Source organism: Euphorbia lathyris, chromosome 1, assembly GCF_963576675.1.
Source record: "Euphorbia lathyris chromosome 1, ddEupLath1.1, whole genome shotgun sequence".
Lineage (NCBI taxonomy): Eukaryota > Viridiplantae > Streptophyta > Magnoliopsida > Malpighiales > Euphorbiaceae > Euphorbia > Euphorbia lathyris.
This window is the reverse complement of record NC_088910.1, coordinates 47861707-47888346: the sequence shown is the minus strand read 5'-3', so window position 1 is coordinate 47888346 and position 26640 is coordinate 47861707. Positions and strand designations below refer to the sequence as shown.

At 34.3% G+C, this 26640-nt stretch overlaps 3 protein-coding genes across 3 annotated transcripts; 1 reads left to right on the top strand and 2 right to left on the bottom strand.

Moving 5' to 3' along the window:
* Nucleotides 1-241: 241 nt before the first annotated feature.
* Nucleotides 242-9324, top strand: LOC136231428 (DDT domain-containing protein DDR4). The gene is made up of 12 exons (XM_066020752.1): nucleotides 242-1121; nucleotides 1223-1333; nucleotides 3848-3934; nucleotides 4040-4077; nucleotides 4158-4239; nucleotides 4885-4991; nucleotides 5176-5332; nucleotides 6869-6961; nucleotides 7380-7503; nucleotides 7598-7640; nucleotides 7786-7974; nucleotides 8047-9324. Exons 1-12 carry the CDS (start codon nucleotides 699-701, stop codon nucleotides 8819-8821), a joined length of 2229 nt encoding a protein of 742 aa, XP_065876824.1. The 5' UTR covers nucleotides 242-698; the 3' UTR covers nucleotides 8822-9324.
* Nucleotides 9325-9420: 96 nt separating this feature from the next.
* On the bottom strand, nucleotides 9421-11256 carry LOC136231444 (AAA-ATPase ASD, mitochondrial-like). Its single transcript, XM_066020753.1, has one exon. It carries the CDS (start codon nucleotides 11077-11079, stop codon nucleotides 9523-9525), a length of 1557 nt encoding a protein of 518 aa, XP_065876825.1. The 5' UTR covers nucleotides 11080-11256; the 3' UTR covers nucleotides 9421-9522.
* Nucleotides 11257-20561: 9305 nt separating this feature from the next.
* LOC136231412 (transcription initiation factor IIB-2-like) lies at nucleotides 20562-25487 on the bottom strand. Its single transcript, XM_066020751.1, has 7 exons — nucleotides 25067-25487; nucleotides 24493-24517; nucleotides 23024-23153; nucleotides 22794-22924; nucleotides 22631-22719; nucleotides 21002-21078; nucleotides 20562-20933 (listed from the first exon to the last, which is right to left on the bottom strand). The coding sequence occupies exons 1-7, from the start codon at nucleotides 25423-25425 to the stop codon at nucleotides 20794-20796; spliced, it is 951 nt and encodes a 316-aa protein (XP_065876823.1). The 5' UTR covers nucleotides 25426-25487; the 3' UTR covers nucleotides 20562-20793.
* Between the last annotated feature and the right edge of the window lie 1153 nt (nucleotides 25488-26640).

Sequence of the window (26640 nt, the reverse complement as noted above, 5' to 3'; positions counted from 1 at the left end):
GTACAAAATACGTATATTTATCATTTGAAGTAGAAAAACATGAACACTATTCTCTCTGTCCTATAACTTGGACATCTTTTTTCATGTGGATTTTGCTGTAAGAAGAGCAAAAACAAAACACTGTTCCATTTTTATTGGAATAAAAAATTGGTAAATAAATGCTTCACAAAATAAATGAACTGAATAAAAAGTTAAACCCGTACAAGAACAAGTTAATAATTGCAGAGTGAGTGAGTCTCAATTCAAATCAAAAGATCAAAATTTGGAAAACCAAAACCCTAAAAGAAACTCCAAATTCCTCCAACAGAAAACAAAGCAAAGATGTTATCTTTAAAATTCCCAAAACATAAATCACAAAGATAAAACCCTCAATTTTCAACTCTTTGTGGTTAAAAAAAGTAACAAAAATCCAAGTCTCAGGGGCATTGTCTTCTCTCTCTCTCTCTCTCTCTGTACTTGTACACCCTTCTTCTCCCTTTCTTTCTCCCCTTTTTCCTTCTTATGGTCTTTTATTTTCTACTCAGCCAAACAATAGTTATATGTAAAATGAGGGGTTGGACTTTTGGTCCTTCCATCTTCTTTTTCTCACTCTAAAGATTATTTCTTTACTTTGATTCCTCTCTCCAAAATGCAAACCCTTGATCCTCTACATGTAATCCCACATTAATTAGCCTAAACCCCCTTCGATCTCTCCAACCATGTCCCTTGAGCAACCCTCTTCCTCCTCATCTCCGATCCCCTCAAATGACGCTCCTAAACCTGATAACGAAGCCGCTGATTCTAACGGTGTTTCTGCTCCTCAGAACGAGGAACCACCAGTTACGACTCCCGCTCCAACACCTCCTACAACCAGAAGCAATCGGCCGTCTCGTGCTTGCACTATTCGAGCGGCGGAGAGGCTTCAGGCAGCCCAGCAGCAGGCTGCCATCGACCGGAAGCAGAAACCAAAGAAGGAACAGCAGCAACATCAGCGTGGTGATGAGTCGCCGGAGCAGAAAGAGCAATGCAGCGCCAATAGCAAGATCATTACTCCTCTGGTTGGGTCGCCAGAGCCGACTCAGTTGCCGAGGTGGAGCCTCCGCTCCATGTGGGAATTAGCTTCTATACTTAATTTCTTGCATGTGAGCTTTTCTGATGCTTATTCAAGTTGTGAACTTTGTTGGTTGCAAATATGTGCTTTTGGTGTCTTGGAGCTTATGCTTTGGTTTCTTTTCCTTTGCAGGTATTTAGGCATTTATTGAATATACACGTTGAGTTTTCAGCTGAGGAGTTTGAGACTGCTCTGCTTACACCTAATGACACTTTGGGAGAGATACACATGCCCATTTTGAAGGTTGGTTTTTGTTTTTGTGATTTGAAGTTTTTCTTTACTTGGCTAAATTTCTGGTGCACGGTTACTGAATCGTTTAGGGACATTATGACAATGTGCGCTTGTGAAAAGTTTAATCTAATACAAATCAGTGTCTGCTTTTCTACTTCACTTTTACTTGATTGAACTCCTGTGCATGGTTTCCTTTAATTCAGTGCCTATTGTAACAATTTGGCTTGTAAAATCTGCAATTAATTAAGTTTAAATTTTGTTTATTTGGAAGCTTTTACTTTTGGTGTTGAGTCTTTACCTGATTTCAAGTAGGAACTCTGGTATGTTTATCTGAATTGAAATGACAACCAGATAATGTTGACATGCAAAGTTTTATAGGGGGATGAGATGCAGATATTTGCATGTGCTACCTTATCTCTGGGGTTGCCAAAGTTAGTGTTATAGATAGACCATCTTGATGGCATTCCAGTTGAGTGTTTAAAATCTATATCATGAAATTTAGAGCTGATTGAGATTATACTTCTGGAATATATAGGCAGTTGAATGTTGCGGAAGATAGAGAAAATAATGGAGAACTGAGGGTATATCTTAGTATCATGTTTAGGCTTAAGTCGTTTGTATTGCATGTTTATGTAATGGGCCCACGAATAGGATCTTGTCATAGGTCTTTTCACAAGAAAATCCTTGATTTCCATTACTTTTCCTGTTCTTTGAATCACCTTGAAGCTCAATTTGGCGATTTATAAGAGATCACCCTAACTCCCTAATTCTGATTTTTTCTCAAGATTAAATATTGCTTTCTTATTAGAAGTTGTTGCTTCTTATTGGAAACATAAAGACATTACAATAGGAAAGAGTTCTTACTTAGGAAAATGACTAGGATATCTTTTCCTAAAATAAAATACTACTATAACCATCTAAATAAGATATTACTGCTAAATAAGATAATACTGCTTAAATAATTATGATTAAGTAAATATGCCTAAATAATTATGATAAAGTAAATCTGCGTAAATAATAGGAAAATAACGTTATTTTGATCTCTTTCCGTAACAGTTCAAGACAATCTATTTTTGGTAGTATGATTGTGCAGACTCATGCATTGGCTGAATTGAGATCAGGGCACACAGAAAACTAAGTGGTGTGCCAGCTCCACTACCATGAAGTGATGCCGGTTTCTAAATTGTTATACACCTTAATCAGTATTTGATGCATGCTGGCTGATTGGATGGTTTTGGTTCTGATGCCGGTTCTGGCAACTCATGCATGTATGGTCTATAAGTCAGTTGAGAACTGTGATAAATAGCTAGTAGGCCTAGATAAGTTCTGGATATCTTTAACCTACTAGATCCCGTTATAATTAGATACAACTTCATTCACATAGGCTATATTGTAGAATATGATACAAGTGCTGAGGGTGGATGTGCATTTGGACTGGGCTGTTTTCCCCCTAGATATTAAATTGATTGATTTATTAGGTTATGGTATCTTAATCAAAATAGTATGGCTATATTTATAATATAGTGGCACGACAAAGATTGTATTTTGGAGGAGAAATGGGCATGGTGAAGAATATTGTACAACTCAAGTAGATCATAGATAACATTGATTTGAAAATGAGGTATCATAAGCCTGAAAATTCAAATCTGGCTAATGCTCTTCTAAACTTTTTGTTAGAGTAATTGAAGTACATGTTCTTGGAGGTTGTTTGCAGGGATATGTAGGATCCTCGCTGCTGCACAGTGAATTGGCCTAACTCTGACATAGGTTGCTCTAAATTAGCATATGCTGCTATCAAATTTATATCAACACTGGCACTGGGAGTAACTTACAAACTAGTTAGACATTGAATTGATTGACAAGATGTTCTGGTGATAACTGTAATATACATTTGCTTAACATATACTGCTTATTTTATTGGAGAGGTTTTACTGTTGCAATTGATATGTTGTGAAGAGGAGCAAAGCCCCGCGTATTGGATTGTGTTTTTGGAGTTGTGAGTTAGTTCTTTTTGTTGAACCTGAACAGTTAGTTGTTTGGCAGTTCTTATATTATTCATCTCTTTCCAAGATGACAATATTGAAATTTGTTGACCATGCAACAAGCAAGGTGATATTCCTTTTTGAAAGTAAATTATTGGTAAGATGGAATGGTTTTTAAGTCCTCCATGCAGCATTTAAACTATAACTAGACTGGTGAGTATTGATTAATGTATGTAATTCAAAATGATTGCTGCGATTTCATAAAATTTGGCAATGGTATGAGATCTATCAAACTTCATTACTGATAGATCAGATTAATCAGTGTGGAAGTTTCTTTTCATGTTAAACTTTCCTGTGGTCCTTCTGCATTCTCAATCGTGAGTTTTTCTGACTACATTATATGTTGGTTTTTTAATGTTGGAGTCATGTTTTTGACAGAGTAGTACATTGCAACCTGCATATTTATGCTATTTCTGCTTCATATTAATGTATTATCAATAGAATATTGCAAATTCCTTATTCTTCAGATTTATTCTTTCTACAGGCAATCCCTCCCATTACCCGAATGGCCCTTACACGTGATACTTGGATAACTGTTTTGTGTAGAAAATTAAGAGATTGGTGGCATTGGGTAACTCAATCAGTACTCTTTCTAACGGATGTATAAAATAGTTGGGCCGTGTATCAGTTTTTTTTACAGCTTCTTACTGCTTTTGTCTCTGGTATCATTTTGCAGGTTGCAGATGGGGAACTTCCCCTAGTTGCTTCACATGGGTGAGTATTTTCGCTCCTTAGTATACTTCAGTTGTGAATCTTGGGCTCTCCCTCATTCACCATTTATCCTTAATGTTCAGGGTTGAAATTGAAGTGTACAAAAATCTAGATCCTGGGATCCGTGTGGTGATATTGAAAGCGCTATGTGACATTCGTGTTGAGGTATTATTGCTAGATGTTCTGTGATTTTTTTTTTTTTTTTGCTTTGAAATTATTTCTTATATATATATATATATATATATATCCCGAATCATTTCGGGACTAAGGCTTTGTTGTTGTTGTTGTTGTTGTATATATATATATATATATATATATATATATATATATGCAGTCAGTTGCTTATTGAATATTAATTTACAGTTCAAATTCTGCTTATATAATAAGTTATAGATCCAGTATAGCACTATCTATAATTTGGTTGGAGATGAATAAATATAGAAGCCAACTTAAAGATATTCTGGTTTTGAATTTGGATAGATAAATTTGATTTCTTAGTTAGGTTGCTTTTGTCAGTTGGTCTTGTTTCTGCAGACCATCCATCTAAAGGATTTTGGGATGTCTTGTCTTGTATTTCTGCGTATCTTACATCTGCATGCTCTTCTACTATTCAAATCGTGAAAAAAAAAACTCTAGAAATATTGCCTATATACACGTTTTGTTTAGATGACATTTTCATTCTGAATATTTATGTTTATCCACAATTTCAACAATTATGCATGTTCTGCTTGTGATTCTTAATCTAGGCAGCACAACCAGCTGATCATTGTTTTCCTAGCTAAAAAATTAAATTGTGGATTCTATTTGCAGCAAGAAGATATCAGGAATTATATTGACAACTCCCTTAAACATGGGATTCAACTTTCTGTATTTCGCAAAGAACGTGTTGGGGGTGATTCACAAGGAATTAATTACTGGTAATGTGGTGAATCTTATCATAAAGCATTGAGTTTAGTGTATGTTGCTCCTTTTAAATTGAAAAGGTGTAAGAGATCAACTTTGTTTTTCATTTGAAACTTGTGTAGTGTGAGCTCTATGGGATATAAAGATTATGTTGTTTAGTAAAGGTAGAATTATACTATTTTTTCTTGTTGGGTGCAGGTATGAAGATGATCCAATTATTGGCCATCGGTTATACCGAGAAATGAGGAAAGTTGAGGTGAAGAAAGCCAAGGCAAGAGGTTCAGTGGTCATATCTAATACAACATACCAGTGGGAAACTGTTGCAACTAATTTTGAAGAATTTCAAGATGTTTCTGTAAGTGAATGTGTATTTGCCTTGTTCTAAATTTCGTTTAGGATTTGATTAATTATTATTTAAATATACATCATGTCTCATCTTTTGTATTTCTATAGTTGTTTATAACTTTTGCTACTCAATGGCAAAATTTTATGGTAGTTTTGAAGTGATAATTTTCTTTTTAGTTGTAAATATCAACTTTCAGGCTTCTTATTTCATATTGTATAATGAATGTGATTATATTTGTCATATGGTATATTCCTATGCTGCTGTTCTTCGATGTTGATTATGCAAGTGTTTGTATCTCAAATTTCTGATTTGGCTGGTGTATTACTCTAATATAATAACTTGCCCCTTCTCTTTGTTTGTATATTAAAATTCTGGCTGAAGCTAGAAAAACTGTACAAGTAAGAATATAAGGAACTGATCTAATAGAGATGGGATATGATCTCAAAGAATGAATATCTGTGCCTATCATTTGGTATTAGGTTGGTCCAGCTGTTCAGGTTTATATAGTTTCAGGCTTTGGAAAGCATGCCTATTTGCTTATTGTTTCCTACCTCCCTTGTCATTTTCCAGAAGAATTTTTGTATACATGGAATGTACTTCTTAGATAAGCTTTTACTTGAATGTTCTGGTTATCCTGGTATGCACCTTAAGGTCCTTAACCTTAAGTAAATAAAGGAGGGGAAATGATTGCCCCTAATATTTTCAGGAACATTTCAATTTCAAAGTTTGTCATTATCTAACATGCTGGCACGTGACAAGTGAGAATTGGCATCCACGAGAAGTTGAATGGGTTGCAGCAACCTAATTGTCCGTATTTGGAAGCAAGCTAAATTTCGAGACTCATATCATGGCGTCATGGCATTTGGGAAACTTTCGTAATTAACGACATTACCATCTCCTGACATGTCTGATTTTGAATCTTTTTTTTTTTTTCAAGAATATCTTCATGATGCATCTTATTTTTGGGGTTATGATTTTGGTTTTCTGTGCATGCTAGTTGTTTCTTTATTGTTTTAGTTAGCTGCTTTGGCCAAATGCATGTATGCACACTCCCACAGAATTATGAACTGGCTTTTTCTCTTGAAAATTTAATGCGTAGCAAAATATTTACTATAGGTTAAGAGGAGCCCTTTTCTTCTAGTTGGTTTGAGATACGCCTTTTGTTATTGAAGTTGTTGGAAAGCAACCTTATTATGTATTGGATAATGTTTGGGTTCTAGCCTCATTCGTTGACCTAATGTAATCATCCCATATGCAGTAAGTGTACTGGACCATTTTTGGGTTGTTTTTCCTCTATGGTTTGTTCAATTTGGTCAAAGGAAAAATTTACAGGACCAGGCAGTGATTATATCAACTCTTATCCTACTTACAAGTGTCATGTTTATGATTTTTGGGGGGCATTAGTTGAACGTTTTACAATGATGTTATAATATTTCTGTTTGCCTGGCAGTGGCAAAGAAACAAATTCATATCTGGTTTGGTATTTGAAGAATCCCCAACTCTTTAGTTTACTTCCTTATCTGGCTTAGTGGATTTATGTCGCAGGAGAAGCTTTTTGCAAGCAAAAACAGAACAGAGGCTTCATTAGGGAAGAAGCTACAGAATGACATGCTTCCTGAGATTGAGAAGGTTCACAAGGTATTCCTAATTTCTTGTTTACCAAACATATTACTTGATCGGTTGTTAGTTAATAAAGAGGTAGATGTTTCATTTCATGCTTGATTCATTTAGGATTTACTCCCTCCCTTTCAAAATAGACGACTTTCTAGATTTTTTTTGTTTCATAATACATGGCATTTTTTCTTTAATGCATGCACATTAATTCATGTTCACCAAATATACCCTTGTTTTAGTTACCTTTATATAAATGATTCATTAATGAGTTGTCCAATTAGTATAAGGGTAATAAAGTCTTTTAGCTAAAGTATTAAACCAATTAATTATATTTCTTAATTCTTGTGCATCCTCCTAAAAAGTTATCTATTTTGAATCAGAGGGAGTATTAAATAGTAATTGTTTTGCTATTCTGTAATGAGATAATCTTGTTCTTTTGTAGAGGAAAGAAAAGTTGCTGAAAAAGCAACACAGACAGGCTTTACTTCTGGACAACTTCTTGACTGTAGATGGGCATGGACCAGGTCGCGCCCTTCGTGACAGAAAACCTGTTACTTACACATTTGGTAAGATAGAAAATTACTTACTAGAAGCATGAACTTGTGCTTAAATTTGGACTGGTTCATGATATCTGATTTTGGATACAAAATGTTTCTGCAGATGATTATGATAGGTCAATCAACGAGGCTATTAAAATAACCAAGTAAGAATTATATTATACAATTCCGCATACTGGTTTTTATTTCTTCTTTTTTGTTGGACATCTGTTCTTCGTGGAGGAACTTTTTCTTTGGACCAATTCACTTTCTAAGCTTATATCAAGTACTTGTTTACATATCTTTTGATAGGCGGAAGCCACCATCCCCAGAGCCTATTAACAGAAGAGAAGGTTTCACGAAACCTGAAGCTTCAACCAATGGTAAATGGGCTGGTCCTTCAGATGTGTCTCAACATGGAACTTTCAATTTTACGAGTTCTGACTCACCGGGTTATGATGACATTGATGAAGAACATAAACCAGACTCATTGGATCGAAGGTAGGATGAGTTTCTCAGGTTCCACATTGTCTTAAATTGCAAATGAGCTTACTGTTGCATAATTGCTTGCAGTAATCGTCGTAGACAGAGGCCTCAACGATATTCGGCAAGAGAATTTGTTGAAGCAGTTTCAGAGAATGAAGCAGACTTTGACAGTGATGATGACATAGTTGGAGAGGCTGTCTATGACGAGGAATACTTGAAAAAGCGGAGGCAAAGGAGGAAGCTGTCTAGCAGCTCTGAAGGTGAAGGAGATGAAGGGGAAGGGGATGGGGATGAAGAGTATCGGTGGGAAGAAGAAAATGGTGAATACGAGGAAGAAGAGGAAGAAGAAGAGGATTCCTTGAGTATCAGTGAGGATAGTGATGAGCCCCCAAAGTTCAAGAAATTTCAAGGCCGTACACGTAGGGGAACCAAAATAAGGTCTGTTGATGATCTCCAATCCGGTTTGAGGCGCAGTAATAGGGCCACGAGGAACCGTATTAATTATCGGCAGTATGAGGTGTCAGAATCAGAAGCAGAGTCTTTGAAACCTGAGAAATCAGTTGCATCGGATGAACAATCAGATTCTAGTGAGAATGCAGACTATTCAGCTGGAAGTCAAGGTTCTGGTGACCATGAAGATGAAGAGCAAGATATGAAAGTTGATCAGCCTATTGAAGGTTACGCTGATACAGTAAAGGATGAGGAAAACCAGCCACCGGACAAGTCAAGTAGCCCTGACCAAGATGAAATCGAGGGCTCAAAAAAGACGCGTTTCCTTGATCTAAACGAACTTGCTCCAGGCTCTGGTTTTGATGACAGTCCAAACACAGTAATGAAAGATGATGATAGAGACAATTTTTAAGTTTCCCTTTCTATTAGAAAACAAGGTTTGCCGTTTTCTCTCAGGGAAAGCTCTGCCCAGTGTATGATAGTATAAAAAGATATAAATTTTGTGATAAGCCATGGAGGAAGTTACGGTCAGAGTTGTACCATGGCGAAGTAAGTTGTGCAACAGCCTGTGCATTTCTCTCTCAGGGTTTGCAGCAGGGGGCAACTTGATTCTGAGAGTTATGTAGATTAGGTAGTCATTTTTTAGTATGTCTACATTCATAGAAAACCTACAACGGGTTAATGGAAATTCGTTTGGAGCTGTTTATCTTATCCCATTTATGTACAATATAACCATAACTGATGTTGTAACTTTTAGATGTTCAATCCATGTAGTTCACGTTCACGGTCACAACACCAACCTGCCTCTACCAATATTTTGTGTTGGTTTAGTCTGTTGATACAAGTGACAGTAACTCTTAAATGTAATGGGCTATCTTCCCCTGAATGGTAACAAATGTTTCTTCTCTCTTCCTACATTGTAATTTCCATCGTTTTGGAGTTGTTTGGTGAATGAAACTGGTTGGGATACTCACTATTTCAATGTTAAGCAAATCTTAGAGTTGCAGTTTGATATATAAAACAGGATTTATGAAAACTTGTGCATAATTATTATCAGCTCAACCAGGTACCTGAAAAATCATTGAGCAAAATATTACATACAAGAATTTAGAGCTATGGCAGGTTTACAACCAGTTTTCCAACTACACCATTCTCTTTTAGGTGAGGGACGTCTGCGTTTTCAGGGTAATCATCTGTCTCATAACCTGTTTCAGCTTTTCCTCTATTTGCTTCTTTCTCAGCTTTCTCTCTGTCTTCCCTCAGAGCTTGTGCATCTTTTGCTTCCTCAAGGGCTTGAATCAAGTTGGAAAGACACTTATCTGCATTATCTAGTGGAGACTTTGGCATCAGGTTTTCTGCAACATCCGCAGGTGTGATCTCAGTCTCCTTCATTAGCCCTTCAATTGTATCAAACATAGCATGTGAATCGATTTTCAAGTAATTCCTAGCTAGCACTTTGAATGCCTCGAAACTGCAATAAGAAAGCTCAATGTGCTTATCCATCCTGCCTCTTCTTATGAGAGCGGGATCAAGCTTCTCTGCATAATTTGTAGTGAAGACAATTAGCCTCTCTCCTCCACAGGCAGACCATAAACCGTCTATGAAATTCAACAACCCTGAAAGTGTAACCTTGCTGCAGCCTCCCTCCTCTTTAAGCTCTTTACGAGGAGTATCTTTGTCTGACTTGTCCAGCTTCTCGCCCTCCAAATATTTGTCTGCATTCTTTTTCCTCTGACCAGTAAGATCAAGCGAACAATCTATATCCTCGATCACTATGATCGATTTACTAGTGGTTTCAATCAATAGCTTCCGCAACTCCGTATTATCCTTCACTGCTGTAAGTTCAAGATCATAAACATCATAATTCAACAAATTCGCCATTGCAGCAATCATAGTAGATTTTCCAGTCCCAGGTGGACCGTGTAGAAGATACCCTCTTTTCCAAGCCTTACCAATTCTAGAATAGAAATCTTTACTCTTACTAAAAGTGATAAGATCTTCAATAATCTCCTTTTTCTTTTCTGGCACCAAAGCCATTGTTTCAAAAGTAGCAGGATGTTCAAAGACTATATGGCTCCACATAGTCTGCTTGTAGCTTGGCCATTTATAACCAGGACTGTTAGTAAAAAGCTTTCTTTGCCTATTCCGGACCCGAATTTCCTTCCCTTCCCTTAACACATGCTGCAGGTAACCCTCAGTTATAAACTCCCTATGAGTTTTATGGAAAGTAAGCTTGTAAAACCTCCTTTCTTGCTGAGGATACATAGATTGGGAAGGTGAAACAAGCTTGCTTGAAACCCACCATACTTTTACACCTCGAAAGTCATCGGTCACCCTCTCGTACTCATCCATGCTTAGTACTAAGTTATTGGTGTCTTTACCCATCTCAGCTTTGAGCCTTTTAGCACACTTGGAAGAGTTAACACTGAGATAAGCTTCAACAGCAGCATAAGCATCACTTCTCTTTAAACCATCGCCTGTGTACTCATGGATAGATATCTTGATGTATGGATACAAGAAGCCCATGATTCTTTGAGTGTACTTTTCCAAGTGTCGCCGGACTTCATAAGGGCAATACTGCCGGAAAATAGCCCATAGAAACATGAAACTTGCAATTGTTGACCCCATTGTTGCCCACATCTCAGCCATTGTTTGAGGTGCTAATGTCATCCTTTTATTTTGAGTATGAAATGAAATGATGCAAATTTGAAGGAGAAGTTTGGGTGTGTCTTGCTTTACTTTCTATTTTGATGGGTCGGCAAGTTGAGCTCTTTAGTATAGGTAGGAAGAGATAGAGAGTATATATGAGTAGAAGGAAGAAAGATTAGGTAGATTTGGGTAAAAGACAAATGTAATTAAAAAGGGAATACTTTTGATTAGAGTTTGATTAGTGGGATATATGTGTTTATATAGTGGTCCTAGAAAAGTACCAAATACAAAATAGACTTGGGCGAGGAAAGAGTGAAGACTTAGGATGTCTTTCCCACTTAACATTTGTTTATTAGTGTAGTTGAAGAGCCATTAGGGTATAGTATAACTTAAGATGCCCATTAGGAAAGGCCTATTATTGTACACGTGTCATGCTATAAATAATAAAAAAAAACTTAAAAGTGATGTTGAGGAATATCATCTTGTGATTCTTATGAGTTTTGACAAGTGGCATTATTTTGAAAGATAGACAGTAGTATTATGTTTGAGTTTAAAACGAAATTTGCACCTAGTTTATCTATTACATGCATCATTGCATTTTTGTCTGGGTTTATAGAATAGAAGACAAGGCCTTCCTCCTCAACGGATAAAATACATTCATGATTTCTAAAATATGAAGCTACTAAATCTTAATGGACTCTAAACTTTATTTTGTAATATTAAAGTATTTCAACTTTACATTATATCAACGTTAAAATTAAATTAACAAAAAACCCGAAAAAATAATAATAAAAAATGATGGCATTGTAATAATGATAAAAAAAAAAGTTAATGATATAGTTAAATTTATGTAAGTTATCATTTCGTAAGTTTTAAATTGATTTAATAACTTTTATATCACGAAATGAAGTTTAGAGGTCACTAATGTTAGTAATGCTGTATTTTAAGGACCATAAATGCACTTTACCCTTTTGTTTATGGGGAAGTGCATATTTGCTCGACATAATTTCACTTTTAACGTTGCCAAATAAAATCAATTTTAGTTGCCAAGCAATATCAAGTTTACTATTACTTAACAGGAATTTTGAATGGACTGATTTGACAGTTATTCGATTGTGACATCGGATTTTCCAAATAAGTTTGTGGAGCTAAAACAAATTCGTGCTTTTGGGCATGTTGTATATAATTGTTTCACTAACATAGTAAATATTTTAGATGGATTTTTGTGTGATCAACTCGGGAAGATTTAAGTATTGATGTTTGTAAGGTCTAATGTAATAATTAACTCACGAGTCAAATAACAGTACACCAAGTATGAATAAAATTGATTTTGTTCGAAAACAGTAGGTGTAAAATTGTACAATTTTGTATGTTGAAGGTAAATTTGCACTTTTTTAAAAACTATATTGGCAACTTTGAACCTTACCCTTATTATTGAGCCTGCGTACTTATGTTTTTTGAACTCAAATTTTAAAATTTTATGTAATTTTAAATAATGTAATAATATAGAGATTCAATTTAATACATAAATTTATAGAACACTTTTAAGAAAAAAAATTTATGTAGAAAATAGTGCAATTTTAATCTAATATTTACATGTTGGTGTAATTTCAAATTTAGTTGATTAAAAAAATTGGGTTTTTTTTTTTTGTGTGTGTAGTTTGATGTTTTGGACAATTTCCAAACTACAGTTAATGAAAAAACTAATTTTTGGTCAATTTTACTTAAGATTGCATCAATTTGATAAACTTCAAATTTAACTTTAAATTTAAGGTTGTACTAGTTTTCATGGGGACTTTAAATTTGGTCCCTCCTCCTATCCTAGTACTAAATTGTTACCTTATATTTATATAAAAACTCTTACAACATTGACTACTCATTCATTCTTTCTTCTTTGCTCTCAATCACTCATATTGTCCTGAGCCCACCCTTAAATCTTTTATTTATTTATTTATTTACTTGGATATAATTTTATTGAGGTACATAAAACACAAATAAAAGATTTTCAGTTATTTCTTTTATATCAAAGATTTTCAGTTCTACCTTAAATTAAAAAAAAAGGTTGGAATTTGATTTTCGGGATAAGGTTACACCTAGGAACAATTTTACTCCTAACGTCTGAAACGATACAATTTTACTCTTGAAGTTGGTAGCCAATAGCAATTTTATCCCTAACGTTGACAAGTTGGGTCAATCGAGAAATGATTTATCAAATTGGCTTCTCGGTTATTAAAGCTTATCATTTACACTTCATATGTTTGTCATTTTATCACTGATTATAAACATATAATTAAACATTTAAAAATATAATGTATTTTGTACGAGTTTGACAAAAAAAATTCAAATATTTCTCCGAATTATAAATATTAATTTTTAATTCTATTATTAAATCACAAAAATATGAAATTATTGTTTTTAGAATTAACTTACGTGCAATTAGAGTGGAATTACGAACAAAATATGTGTTTTATAATAATATCTAAATTGATTTAATTTGCTAACATTAAGAATCAAATTGCTTTTGAGTGTTAATATTAAAAATAAAATTGTACTATTTCAATATTAAAAGTAAAATTGCTTATGGCGTAAAAAAAAAAAAAAAATAATATATGTTATCCTCGATTTTCTATATATTGATTGAGAGGGAGATAACTAGTATCAGTAAAAGGATGAATTTGAAATGAAGGAGGTGAGCTGTAAAATAAAAATAAAATGGATAGGACAGGACAGGTAGATTGACCTATATTAGCTAGGCTAAATGAAAAACAAACATATAGGTCGGAATAGATTCTGTCCTGTCCTGTCCTGTCCTGTCCTGCCTTGCCTGCCTTCTATGCCTACGACTGACTACCTTCTTTTTAAATTACTTTCTTCTCCTTCAATAAGTAACACCATCTCTTTTTATTGTTTTAACATATAATACTATGATTTTCTCAATATGTAATTTTACTTTAAGAATTTTATTACTAATATATATTGAATTAAAAATATATATTGAATTAAATTATGTACTTGCCAAGCTGTATCCAGCAAATTTATAAAATAGTGCGCGAGAAACCAAGCATATCATAGCATACCATTATTTATGGGTAAATTATATCAATGACCACTTGATTTTACTTATTTTCACTAAAGTTTAAAATGTAATTAAAATCCACTGAATTCTATACTTTCTATTATTATAGTCTCTAAATTTTAATCAACGCTTTAAAATAATCATTAACAATCTCAAAATTAAAATGTTCAAGAATAAAAATTGTTTAGAATGCTATTTACAATGAAATCACATTTTTTAATTTTTCAAATCACAATTTTTTGGATCTTTTTCTCTTTAAAAGTTCACTTTCTCTCTTCTAACTGAACAACATCTAAATCATCTCAAAACGAAATTTTTAAAGAATTATAAAGTTGTTTAGAATATCACCATTTTTTGGAATTTTTTATTTTAAGGTCGTCAACGGTTATTTTGAGATGTTAATTGAAGTTTAATGACTATAATATTAGAAAATCTAAAGTTGAATGACTTTTATATTATGTTTTGTTCAGTGATCATCCGTGTAATTTATCCATTATGTATTTATTGTAGGGATAAGGTAGTAAAATAGGTCTAAGATTTTTGGAGAGTATTATTTTAGTCTCCAAGTACAAAATAACATTAACATATGCTTAACGTTTGCAAGATAGTACCGATTTAGGTATTGATAACAAGCGTGATACGTTATTTATATTACTCCAATTTACAACCGTCACCTATTTGTAACTGTTCCTTCAGGTTTTGTAAAAACCACCTCCAATTACACGATGAATGACGTATCATGTTTCATTATCAATATTTAAATTGGTACTTAAAAACATATTGATAATATACCCTTTGAAAAATCTTAGACTTATTTCGAAATATTATCCCTACCATTTTAGGTCTATTTTGGTATCTACTATTAATAAATATTTGTATGAAAAGAAGAAGAGTTGAAATGGCATAGTCACTTTCGATTCACTAAACAATGACAAATTGTCTTTTCAGTCACGTGCTTTTTCTACTTCCAATTATGTCCTTCTTTAAAATACCTTTTTGCATTCTAGTATTCCCTTCTTTCATTTTGCTATGTACTTCATTTTACTAACTCATACCTAAACTTAATTTAATCAATAAAATACATTTTAATTCATAATTTGACATTTTCGATTAAATTAACCTAAAAAAGACCAGTTTCAACATATAATTAATAACATGTGTCGATTTATAATTTTGACACTAGACTCCATAAGAAAATGATAAATTAAAGAGCCAAATGATACCTAAACTTTATTATAGAATATATTGACACTACAAACTAAGTTGAAAAGCCATACTAATCATTATCCATAACTATATGCTCTTCCAAATCATCTATCAAATATTATGGAAAAATACAAATAAAAAATTCATTGGATTAGTCGAATTCTTGTTTTTACTACTTTTGTAAAACACATGCGACTTTTGTAAAAATAAATACACTGTCTTGGGTCTAGTCTAATTTTCATATTGACTCCTTTAACTTTCTGTTGATTTGTGTCGAAATTAGATTTGAATACACTCTGATATTAAAATTGGTAACCAAACAAAGTAAAGAACGCAATATCTAATATAATAAATAGAGAAAGTAAAGAACACATACTTATAAGTCTATCCTGATGTGAAAATGTCATTTTACCCCTAATACGGACGGGGGAGCGGTTTCTACAGTGGACTTCTCCTTTATCAGGGCCTCTCAAAATGGAACGAGCTTTTAAAAAGCGGACTAGACCTATGCTTGGACTTGGTTCGAAATAGATGTCCCGTATTTTTTCCATTCTGACCATTGATGTGCAAAAATGGTAATGTCTTATGCCCTTTGCCCTTATTCCAAGGTTTAATTGTTTTTAATGGAGGCTTATATAACTAGGAATGAGCATTGCTTCTGTTCAGTTACTAACCGAATCAAACTCTCGGTTAACGAATCTAAATATGTCCTATTTTAAGAATCCAACCGAATCAAATAAGATTGGTAACCGAATCTAAATATGTCCTATTTTCAGAATCCAGTCGAATCAAATAAGATTGGTAACCGAATATTCCCAAACTGATATTTTTATTCGGTTTGATTACCGATCTGGACGAGTGGAATGAGGGAGAGCGGCTCGATCGACAAAAAAGAAGAGTAGCTCCCCTAGAACCCGGCAAAGTCACTATCAATGAATTCCCGAGCAATTCTCAACCAACATATAAATTTTACATATGTAAAGATAAGATTATATTTTTTAGGGGTTGAGTATATTTTATAAGTTATTTATACATATAAAAGTGAAATTCTATTTTTATATTTATATATTAAGTTCAATTCGGTTATCGGTTACACCGATATTTTTTTCTAGTAGCCGAACCAATAACAGATTATCAAATTAAGTCAAAATTAAAATCGAACCCAACTGAATTAGAATGTTAAAATAATCGAATTAAACTAAGGTTTCAGTTCGGTAATTGGTTACCGGTTATTTTTTTCACCCCTATATGTAACCGTTGATGTAAAACTAGAGGTTGCCTAGAATGGTGAAAAGGTATATAGACTTAGACGGAGTCATAAAAAAACTTTTTCACATTCAGTGGTCTCGAGTATAAGGTGTAAAGACAACATTCTATTAGCATTCGAATCTTAAGGTGAAAGAATTTTACTACATTCAAGTTAATTTTTCATTTGAAGTTCCTTTTTCTAACATTTTTCTTCTTTCAACTGCTTTCATATAAATTTATTGAACTTTTAAAGATTTGTATCTTACTTTTCAATTTCAATTCTTGGAAAATGCCTGAACTTTCCTTTTTAAACATTTTTTTCCCATGATTCTAGCGAAGAGGATATGAATCCCTTTGTTGAAAAACCGGAGAAATTAGAAGTTGTCACACGATACGCGAGAACATTCTTCCCCGCTATGGCTAAATATTCGAAAGAGAGTTTTTTTTTATTATTTCTGAAGCTTCCAACAATGCCAACAGTAATTTGAGTACACTATACGAGGAGGTAAAGAAAAAGCTATGGAAATGCATCGGGACACTTTAATCACCAGATTCAACCATTGTTATCATCTCACACCTTCTAAGAAGTGTCTTTGGCATTCTTGATTCTAATCCTTCATGGTAATGCCGAAGTTCCTTTCTGATGAGATTATAAAATTCTTCCTTCAAGGAACTTTCCTCTTCCACCTTCGGTTTTGCCTTTTGCCTTTGGTTTCTTCAATCTGGAGATCTGGAAACCTTTGGTCTTTTTCTATGTGCTTCATAACGACGAATCAAGGATTCAGTGGAATCATGACGAATTCTTATATGTCGCTTTGAGATATCTTGAACCTTCAGGTTTTGGAATCTGCTTGAGAGGTGAAGGTGACCGATAACGCCTTCGGTATGAAGAATTGGCATGCTTTCCTTCGATCTTGCACAGATCACTTCAGGTTGAGATTCTTATATGTCGCTTTGAGATATCTTGAACCTTCAAGTTTTGGAATCTGCTTGAGAGGTGAAGGTGACCGATAACGCCTTCGGTATGAAGAATTGGCATGCTTTCCTTCGATCTTGCACAGATCACTTCAGGTTGAGATTCCTCTGAAAATCCTCTATTCTTCGGACAAGTCCGGACGTCGTGATGTCTTATAGAACGAGTGATTGATCCTTGTCTATATCCATACCTACTAGCCTCCCTTGCCTCCTTCATCTCAATTCGCATGACTTCCATCTAAGTTGGACACTTGCTCTGAGAATGTTCATGGATTTCTGGACGGATCTGATGTTATATATCAATTGCTTCATAAGACCATCCATAGACCAACGTTGTTCATGGTTTAAGGATCGCAAACAAGCATCAATCCTCTGATCTAGAGATGGAGAAATGTGCAACAGTTCCAATTGATTATTACTAGAATCCACCAGGCTATGGTTATGCAGCCGACGTACTTGGAATATCTACAATTTGTTGGAGAACTGGTTGAACTACAAAACTATGTAAATGAGCCATTTCCAAAAAAAATCGTTCACCTTCACTGCGCCAATTGATGTCTTCAATACTGAATACACTTTTCGATCTGTCTTCCGATTACCTGAATCAACATCAAATAGTTAGGGAGGATCTCCTCTCCGATGCTTAATTCAGTAGGATACTTAGGAGTAAGTAATAACTTGAAAGTAGTTCATGGGAGATTGTGAATAATGAACGTACATGGAGCTCCGTTTCCAATGCTATTTATAGATAATCACATGCCTAAAGTGTAATGTACTTTAAACGTATCATCTTCTAATAGGATTCACTTAAGTGTCTTTCCACGTGTAGACCGTTGGTTGACTTTAAACTCCTTTTTCTTTATATCATTCTATAATATCTGACATGATTTAGAGAATGTGAGCTTACCTTTGAGGTCCAAAGCTCCCATTGGTTCACGTGTGAAACTAGATGACTTCCTCTTGAAACTTCTGGCTAACTATATAGATCAGCCCTTTTAGCTTGTTTTGATATGTGCCTTTGGTTCAGGCCCATAAGGTTGATTCAGCCGAGCCTTAGGCTTTAATTCATTTATCCTATATCACTTTATAAAGCACATCTTGAACACATATTTTAAGTTCCTTTGATATCGTTCTTTCGAGAAGTCCTATATCATTTTGGTACCGATAGTTCCATTAGAATCGGGTGGTGTCGGGTACCCACGGATACAATATTTATTGTCATCTCTAGTTGGTTCTTAATGGCTGGGGATACATCAATATCTCATGCCCCTTGCATATGTCTCGGGTACAAGTATGAATCTCATTTTTATGAATCTGTTATTTAGGTTTAAAATTGCTTCATATACTGTTATCTTAAAAATTGCTCCAAATCGAAAACGTTAAGAATAAAATTTTAGCATTTCTTACATTAGTGCTACATTTTCCTAAAAACATTAATGACAAATTTGAATCTTATCTTTAACTATTATCATTGGTCATTGTGAACTCAAACTTTTATTTAGATTACTAAGTTCTTTGATATAATATTAAAGGCAATGTAACTATCTGGTATCCTTGTAAAGATTACATATGAGTTTAAACTTTGTAGAGAAAGTGGTGATTAGGGCACATAGTGCATATGACACGTATAGATACCATTTTGCACAAGTTATTATTATAGGAATATGAATGCAAGTAGTATAATATCTATGCGAGTGACAGATATATACTAGTATATTGTTATAGAAAGTATGCATAAAAATAGAAAGTGTGTAAAAAAGAAGAATGTTGATATTATTGGTATTAGTCATATAAGCAATTCTATATTTCGTTGGTGAATATTTTTGGACAAACGTGGCCTTACAGAACAAAGAATGGAATCCACTGTGGAAAGACCACAACTTTTTTAATTTAAATATGAAATTGTTGCTCAGACAAAAGTAAATTGAAGTCCTATCTGGATTAATATTATACAATTCTAATCAAAGCTACTTTTATTTTAAATTCCCTCCATTTCTTCTCTTCATTATAAAGTTACAAAATTATGAGTACCCATTGGTTTTACTTGTTTAAAATACATGAAAAAGGGGGTTAGAAATAAAAAGAATTTGCTAACTACTTCCACACCACCAAAAAAAAGTGTTGAGGTAAAAACTGCCTCTGATTTATTTACCATAATCACTTGCTAGTTACCACCTCATCTATCAATAAACATTCTCCATTAATTATTCTATAATTAATAAGATATAAATTTATTAGCATGATTAATAAAGACAAATCCAATGTACCAAACAATTTCAAATTTTATTAAATAAAAATGAGTTTTTTTTTACGTGTAGTTTCATATTCTGGTCACTCTTAACCACAAGCTTAAAATTGCACATTTCTCTTAATAAAAAAACTCATATCCCGTTAAAGAAGTTTGAAATTGCATTGTTCGGTAAACATTAATTAACTATTTAGTATCTGAAGACTAAATCCACTCACTTTATAGCCAAAGGATTAAATTTATAACTTATCAATTAATTATATATGTTTAACTTTTAAGGTCATGATGGTTAAAAAAAAAAAAACTTTTAAGGTCATGCATGATTATTACAAACAAGAAAAAGGCATTACCAAACAACCAAAGATGAATATACATGTACTTAAGTTTTAAGGTTATGATTATTAAAAACCAGAAAAGGCATACCAAACAACTAAAGAAAAATATAAGTAGGGGTGGCAAATTTATGGAGACCATTTGGGAAAATTCTAAGGTACTCCTAGAGTATTACTCCCTATCAATCAATTCATGACACATGTATATATATTTTTTTCTTTTCACCAATCATCCCCATGTAGTAGTATTCAAAACGATTTGATTGGTCGGAAATATTACTTCCGGAGTACTGTAAAATTTCTCGACAATGATAATTTTTGTACCACTTATTTCATTTATAACCATATAGAACATAAATATATCACATAACATGATAAGAAGCCCGAAATTGCTACCCTTAAATCCAAGAATCTGTAATTATTGCAAGGTTCAAAACATATTATAATTTATCAGCAAGAAAAGCAAATATCATAAAATGTTGTCACACAGACCGACTAATGCTTACTGTTGATGTGGATAAGGTTACAAAATGAGAGAAGCCTGTTCTATTCTATGTACAGAATGACTAAAAGCATATCTGAATAACTACATACTCTATACTATGATAAACAGCAGCAAACTCAATTCCATAACAACATCACTCTCCTTTTCACCCTATCCTAGGATGCAGCTCCTTCACATCTTCTTCCTTGGCAAACCAGCTTGGTACTATCTGTAACAAGTGAGGATAAAGATCCTTGTACACATTCTTGATCGTGCCTTCCGCAGCTCGAGTCACAACTGAAATATCTGTAACCATACACCATTAATATAGCTCATATAAGGAAGATGCCTATCATGTCTACTACCTTCTTTACCTTTGATAGGCTTCTTATCATCTGTCAGTTGAGTAATTATGTATATAATAGCTGCGGCCACCGATATCGGGCTCCTCCTGCAGGATAAAGACTTCTTTTATCAAACTTGAAATGGACAGTTGTTTCTCATAGAATCAACATGTTTTTAAAATCCTAGCTTCTGCCATTCATCGCTAGCAAAACCCGATTCTTCTTCTACGTCAAATACACTAACCTATAGATTATCCCTCCAATAATATTCGCTCAACCATTTCATTTGGAGAAAGCAGCATGTAATGAGTGCTTCCATATGTCATTATCATTATCTAAATAAACGAGAATATTCATTCAAATTATGAAGAAAATATGCCAGGGAGGAAGAGTAATAGTTATATTATGATAGGGAAAACTTGAGCAAAAGATAACCACGAATCTAGCAGGGAACCATGTGACCAAGAAGACAAAAACTGACTGAGTAAAGTAGAATATACAATCAAGATTGAAGATATGTGTAAACATGAAACCAAGTGTTTATTCCCAGAAAAAAAAAAAGTTGGTTCAGTCCAGTGCTACTGAGCCTTCCAAAAAACCCAAGAACAAGCTGAGAACATTAATAACTGGTTTTGTAATCATTAGCAAAAAAAAGTATTCTAACGCATTTGATCCTTCAGTACTTGCATCAGCAAAATCATGTAAAAACTCTTGCTTGATAAATGATACTACAAAGAAACTATCAACAAAATCAAAGATGAACAAACAACCAGGTGCTTGTGCCTAGTAAAGGAAAAGGGGATTTCAGTCCAATCCAGTGTTCATAGTTGTTAAAGGAGCACGGCGCACTAAGCCGCTAGGGGGTCCTGGAGCATAGGCGCAAGGCTCATGGCTCAGGCACGCAGCTGATGAACACGAGGAGCAGAGAAAAGAACAGATGCAAAATCCAAATATCAATATTTGATACTAATGTCACTAGTACTCTATTATTAGTTAAGACACAAGTTATTGTGAACAAAAAAACACACTTTTAGCTACACAAACAGACAAAACCACATAAAAACATAATATTAAACGTCAAAAACACCATGTTACGTGTTGACAACAGAGACTAAAACACTAGAAGTGCAGCAGATCTGTTGGTTTCTTGCATCGCACCGAAGAAGGAGCTCCTCTCCTTTACGTCTCTTACTGTTCCTCCCTTCTATTTTGACGTCTCTTCTTATTCTTTTTTACTTAGATCAACGCTTTAGATTTAAGTTTACCAAATAGGATAAGTGGTTGAGATTAATCAACCTTTTATTTTAATGAGAGCAGTAAAAGAGGCGCGGAGAGCTTGCCAAGCCCAAGGAGGCACACAAGGCGAAGCCTTTTAAACAGAGCCTCACCTGGGACTTATTAGGTGCAGGACCTTGAGCCTTGCCTGATGCGCACCTTCAACAACTATGCCAGTGCTTATAAACACATCACTGATATTTGCAAGATGCATTGCCATTGGTGCAGTCTAAGAAATGTTATGACCAAATCTGAGTTCTTCCTATTGTTTTAATTTGTCAGCAAACTTTAGAATCCATCTTATTTTTCACATTTACAAAACAATTTTGAAAAGAACCAAATCACCACAACAGTTCAATTTCACATAAGCAAGCTATAACTGACCTTATGTCTAGTTCCTCAGATTTCTTGACAGCTTCTTGGGCAGCCTTAACTGCTTGATTGGTCATTCCAAGGTTGGAACAAAAACGTCTCTACAAAGTGAAGGTTTGCATTATGTACAATACAAGGTAGTAAGAAGCGTGAAAGTAAGGAATACTAGACCTACCAGATAGTCTGCCGCATGTATAGTTCCCATTTCAACAGAATGTCCCATCTCTACTTCCAGGTGTTTCACTATGAACTCTTTAGCTCGACCAATTTCTTTCTTTGTGGCCCCATTGACAACAGAACAAAATTCTAGACACAATGCATAAATTGAGGAACTCTGTGCACAGATGAAGATAACCCAAGTGTTTACTTGAGTGGAGGGTGGGAATGGTGGTTATTATTGTATACCTTTTACAGTCCGCGGTTTGTTCTCTTGTCGACAAGCAATATAGAGACAAGCAGCTAAGATTGCATCTTGGTTTCGACCTTTTAAAGGTTTCTGGTCTTCTACCTTCTTATATATTTCATTAGCTCGATCCTTTAGGAAAAAAAGAAAAAGAAAACCTTACAGACCTGTTGAAAATAAATTTTCCCAATCAAGAGAAAAGATTGCTTGTCCTAGATAAAACCCATCATCGAGAATTTATGAGCACGCAAGCAAGATACAATGAATTAGACAATGAAAAAAATCTAAAAGAGGTATAATCGATCATCAAATCGTATTCACAGTTAAATGGTGTCCGCAGGGGACATGTACATAACTTTGAGAACAGTAACAGCTTCCACATCTTACTCCATCAGTCAGGTAACAGTTCCTGAGGCCTGATTAAGGGAAAAAGTCAAAACTGAATCCTGTATTTGGCACAATTTGTTATTTTAGCCCCTATTACCCTACACTTCAATTATGGTACATTTGGCCCCTTTTCTAAGCACCAGTCCATTTGACCCCTCTACTTAATTTCAGCACATTTAACCCATGTTTTTTAAATTTTCACAAAATAGGGTCCTCGATACATGGTTCAGTTAGCAAAGTATTACACGCACCTACTAACAGCGGATGTAATACATTGCTAATAAAATCAACTATCAATGGTCAAATTATGAAACTAAAAGTACACAACATAACATGTACCAAAATTACAAGAGCCAAAATAATAATTGTGCCAGTACAAGAGTCAATTTTAGCTTTTAAGCATGATAAAGTGATACATCTATTCATAGCAACATAGCATCATCTCTAATTTATGTTTAGCATTTTCGCAACGAGAGCATTCCAAACAGATTTGAGATGATGTATGCAATCTGTATTTATGATATTCAACAGAAATGAGGCCGCAAGAAAAAGTATACAAAAGAAGTTACCTGTTAAACAACCTAGATGCCACAAAATAGAGTCAACAACTTAACACTTAGTATTTCGTGCTTCCGTATTCAGGAGCTGCTTCTCTGTAGGATTAGTGAGGCTATCTTAATACATTTACATAGCATCTCCAAATAATTAGTTTTACCAATTTAACCTTGTTTGTCAATGCTTCTTGGTTACCACTTGATATCCAGTGTGATCCATTTAAATTTTTCCAAATATCCCATGTGTGAGAGGATAGCATCATTCTACCCCTTCCCCTTTATAAATATTGTCTTTTTTTTTTCAGAAAAAGCTCATCAAATTTGTATCTTGCATTGTCCATTTTGGATTTTGACATTCAATCCATACAAGTTTTGATCAAGTGAACTATGGTTTAAATGAAATCGAAAACAGAGCACCCTTCCCAAGCTGAATAACAAGTTTGCATTTGCATTGTTATAGTTTATAATAGTAAGGAAAAGAAAAGGCTACAAAAACCATATCTATGTGGATATAATTACAACTGAGTTACCTTTATAGTTGTTACCAATCCCAACCTGAAACAGGCATATTCCATTTATTACATGACTTGATATATACTAGCATAACAAATGTGTAACAGTTCACAATGCACAGAAGCTTGCTTTCGGTTTTAAAAATTTGATAAGAAAATAAAGCAAATGAACAAAGAAAATGCTTTCCAAGTAAAATAAGCAAACGCTCACACTTCCAGTGATGTCAGATGTGGGTTTCAGTCTGGAGGTTATTTGAAAAGATTATTGCAGATTAAAGGATTTTTCTGTATGCAATATCTATAATTTAAATCCCATTTTGTGAAAGTAATCTGCAACTTAATTTCAATAAAACCTTAATTGCATATCAATAAAAAATGCCTCTCTTTCATCATAATAAATTGTAATGGGAAATGGAACGATTATAAAAATCTTGTTTTACTTCAAAGCCAAAAAAGTTCGATAACCTGTATAAGTTTTGGGTTCTCAAACTAAAAGAAAGAAAATAAAACTGCAAAATTAAGATCACAATAAGCATACTTGGACAATAAAATGCAAGTAAAAAGTTGGAGTAACAAAGAAAAAGAAGAATACCGATCAGCCATGGCAGCAATTGACTTAAAAGCCTGAATCAAGCCACGATCAGAATTAGAGGCACGATTCTGCCATTTCCCAAGAGAAGCAGAGAGAAGGTCATTGGATTTAGAGGAGGTATTGGTTGTGGAAATAACAGTAGTAAGGCCAGCATCAGCAAGGAGAGGATTGAGGGGACCACCGACGCGGTTAGGGTCGTGATCGGAGGACTCATTGGCGAAAGTACGCCACTCAGAAGTCTCGTCGACGGAGTGAGATTCGAGAACTAAACCGCACTCGGAGCAGATAGTATCGCCGGCGGCGTGGTCGAATACTACCTCAGTAAGTCGCTTGCAGTCTGGGCAGTAAGAATCTGCCATCTTCCTTGAGAATGTTGTGTGTACGTTTGTGGTTTTCTCACAAGCTTGTTTTCTGTGTAATTAATTAATTATATTGAGAATTAGAAACCATTACAGGAAACTGTTTGGTCAGTCGTTGACCGACTACGTCAACATTACTGATAGAACAATAGTCTACTTTACTCATTTTACGTTTTTTAACATTATAACCATCAAATTTCCAAAATAACGCCTTAAAATTACTATTATCATCAAAATAAAAAAATATTCCAAAATCCACCCATAAAAAATAGTCAGAAGGAGAAGCCGACACAAAGAAGGACTATCCTATTTGCTGGCATAAGAGAAAATATACTTTAAAGTAGACCTGGGTATGGGCCGGTGAACCCGTCCGACCCGCCAGACCTGGACATATAAAAATGCATTCAGGTCCGGTTCGGCCCAAGCCCATATAAGCCCGTCAAAAACTGAACAAGTTTGGGCTTTACATATTTTACTTCGGTCCGGCCCGGTCCGACCCGATACAATATATGCTGATATTATTATTATTATGATGTTATATAAATATTAATTATAATTTATAAAACAAAAATATAAATATATAAACATTTGTTAGACTAAACCTAATCTCCTCCTCCATAAAAAAAAAAAAAAAACGCTGCACGTTTGTTAGACTAAACATTTGTTTTAAGGGAAAATTACAAAACTAGGTCAAATGGGAAGCTCATTTACATATTAAACTCATTTACTCAACTTACTACATATCTAGATTGATTTTGTGTAACTTTCTCATAATACCCCCAATATTTACGCGCGGTTATCTTCCTCCCGTCTGACTTCGCAGAGGTTAGCATATGCGAACCTTGCGAAGCTAAATATGCGAAGCCTGCGAACCCTGCGAAGCTAATGTTTGGTTTAGTTGATGATTTTAGTTAGCATATGCGAACCCTGCGAAGCTAAATATGCGAAGCCTGCGAAGTCTGCGAAGCTAATGTTTGGTTTAGTTTATGATTTTAGTTAGCATATGCGAAGCCTGCGAAGCGATTGTTTGGTTTAGTTGATGATTTTAGTTAGCATATGCGAAGCCTGCGAAACGAATGTTTAGTTTAGTTGATGATTTTAGTTAGCATATGCGAAGTCTGGATGTGTTTTTAACAAAATTCGCTAAGTGGTATATAACAAAAAATGGCAAATAACAACGGATTCTAACATTATTTAACAAAACAATCAGAACAT

What these genes read in the sequence shown, in the direction of transcription:
- LOC136231428 (XM_066020752.1), top strand. Translation starts at nt 699, where the DNA reads ATGTCCCTTGAGCAACCCTCTTCCTCCTCATCTCCGATCCCCTCAAAT. An exon ending in TAAGAGATTGGTGGCATTGG is followed by an intron (nt 3,935 to 4,039) that starts GTAACTCAATCA and finishes ATCATTTTGCAG; the next exon opens with GTTGCAGATGGGGAACTTCC. An exon ending in TATGTGACATTCGTGTTGAG is followed by an intron (nt 4,240 to 4,884) that starts GTATTATTGCTA and finishes TTCTATTTGCAG; the next exon opens with CAAGAAGATATCAGGAATTA.
- LOC136231444 (XM_066020753.1), bottom strand. Translation starts at nt 11,079, where the DNA reads ATGACATTAGCACCTCAAACAATGGCTGAGATGTGGGCAACAATGGGG.
- LOC136231412 (XM_066020751.1), bottom strand. Translation starts at nt 25,425, where the DNA reads ATGGCAGATTCTTACTGCCCAGACTGCAAGCGACTTACTGAGGTAGTA. An exon ending in CAAACCGCGGACTGTAAAAG is followed by an intron (nt 22,925 to 23,023) that starts GTATACAATAAT and finishes CATTGTGTCTAG; the next exon opens with AATTTTGTTCTGTTGTCAAT. An exon ending in TACATGCGGCAGACTATCTG is followed by an intron (nt 22,720 to 22,793) that starts GTAGGTCTAGTA and finishes TTCACTTTGTAG; the next exon opens with AGACGTTTTTGTTCCAACCT.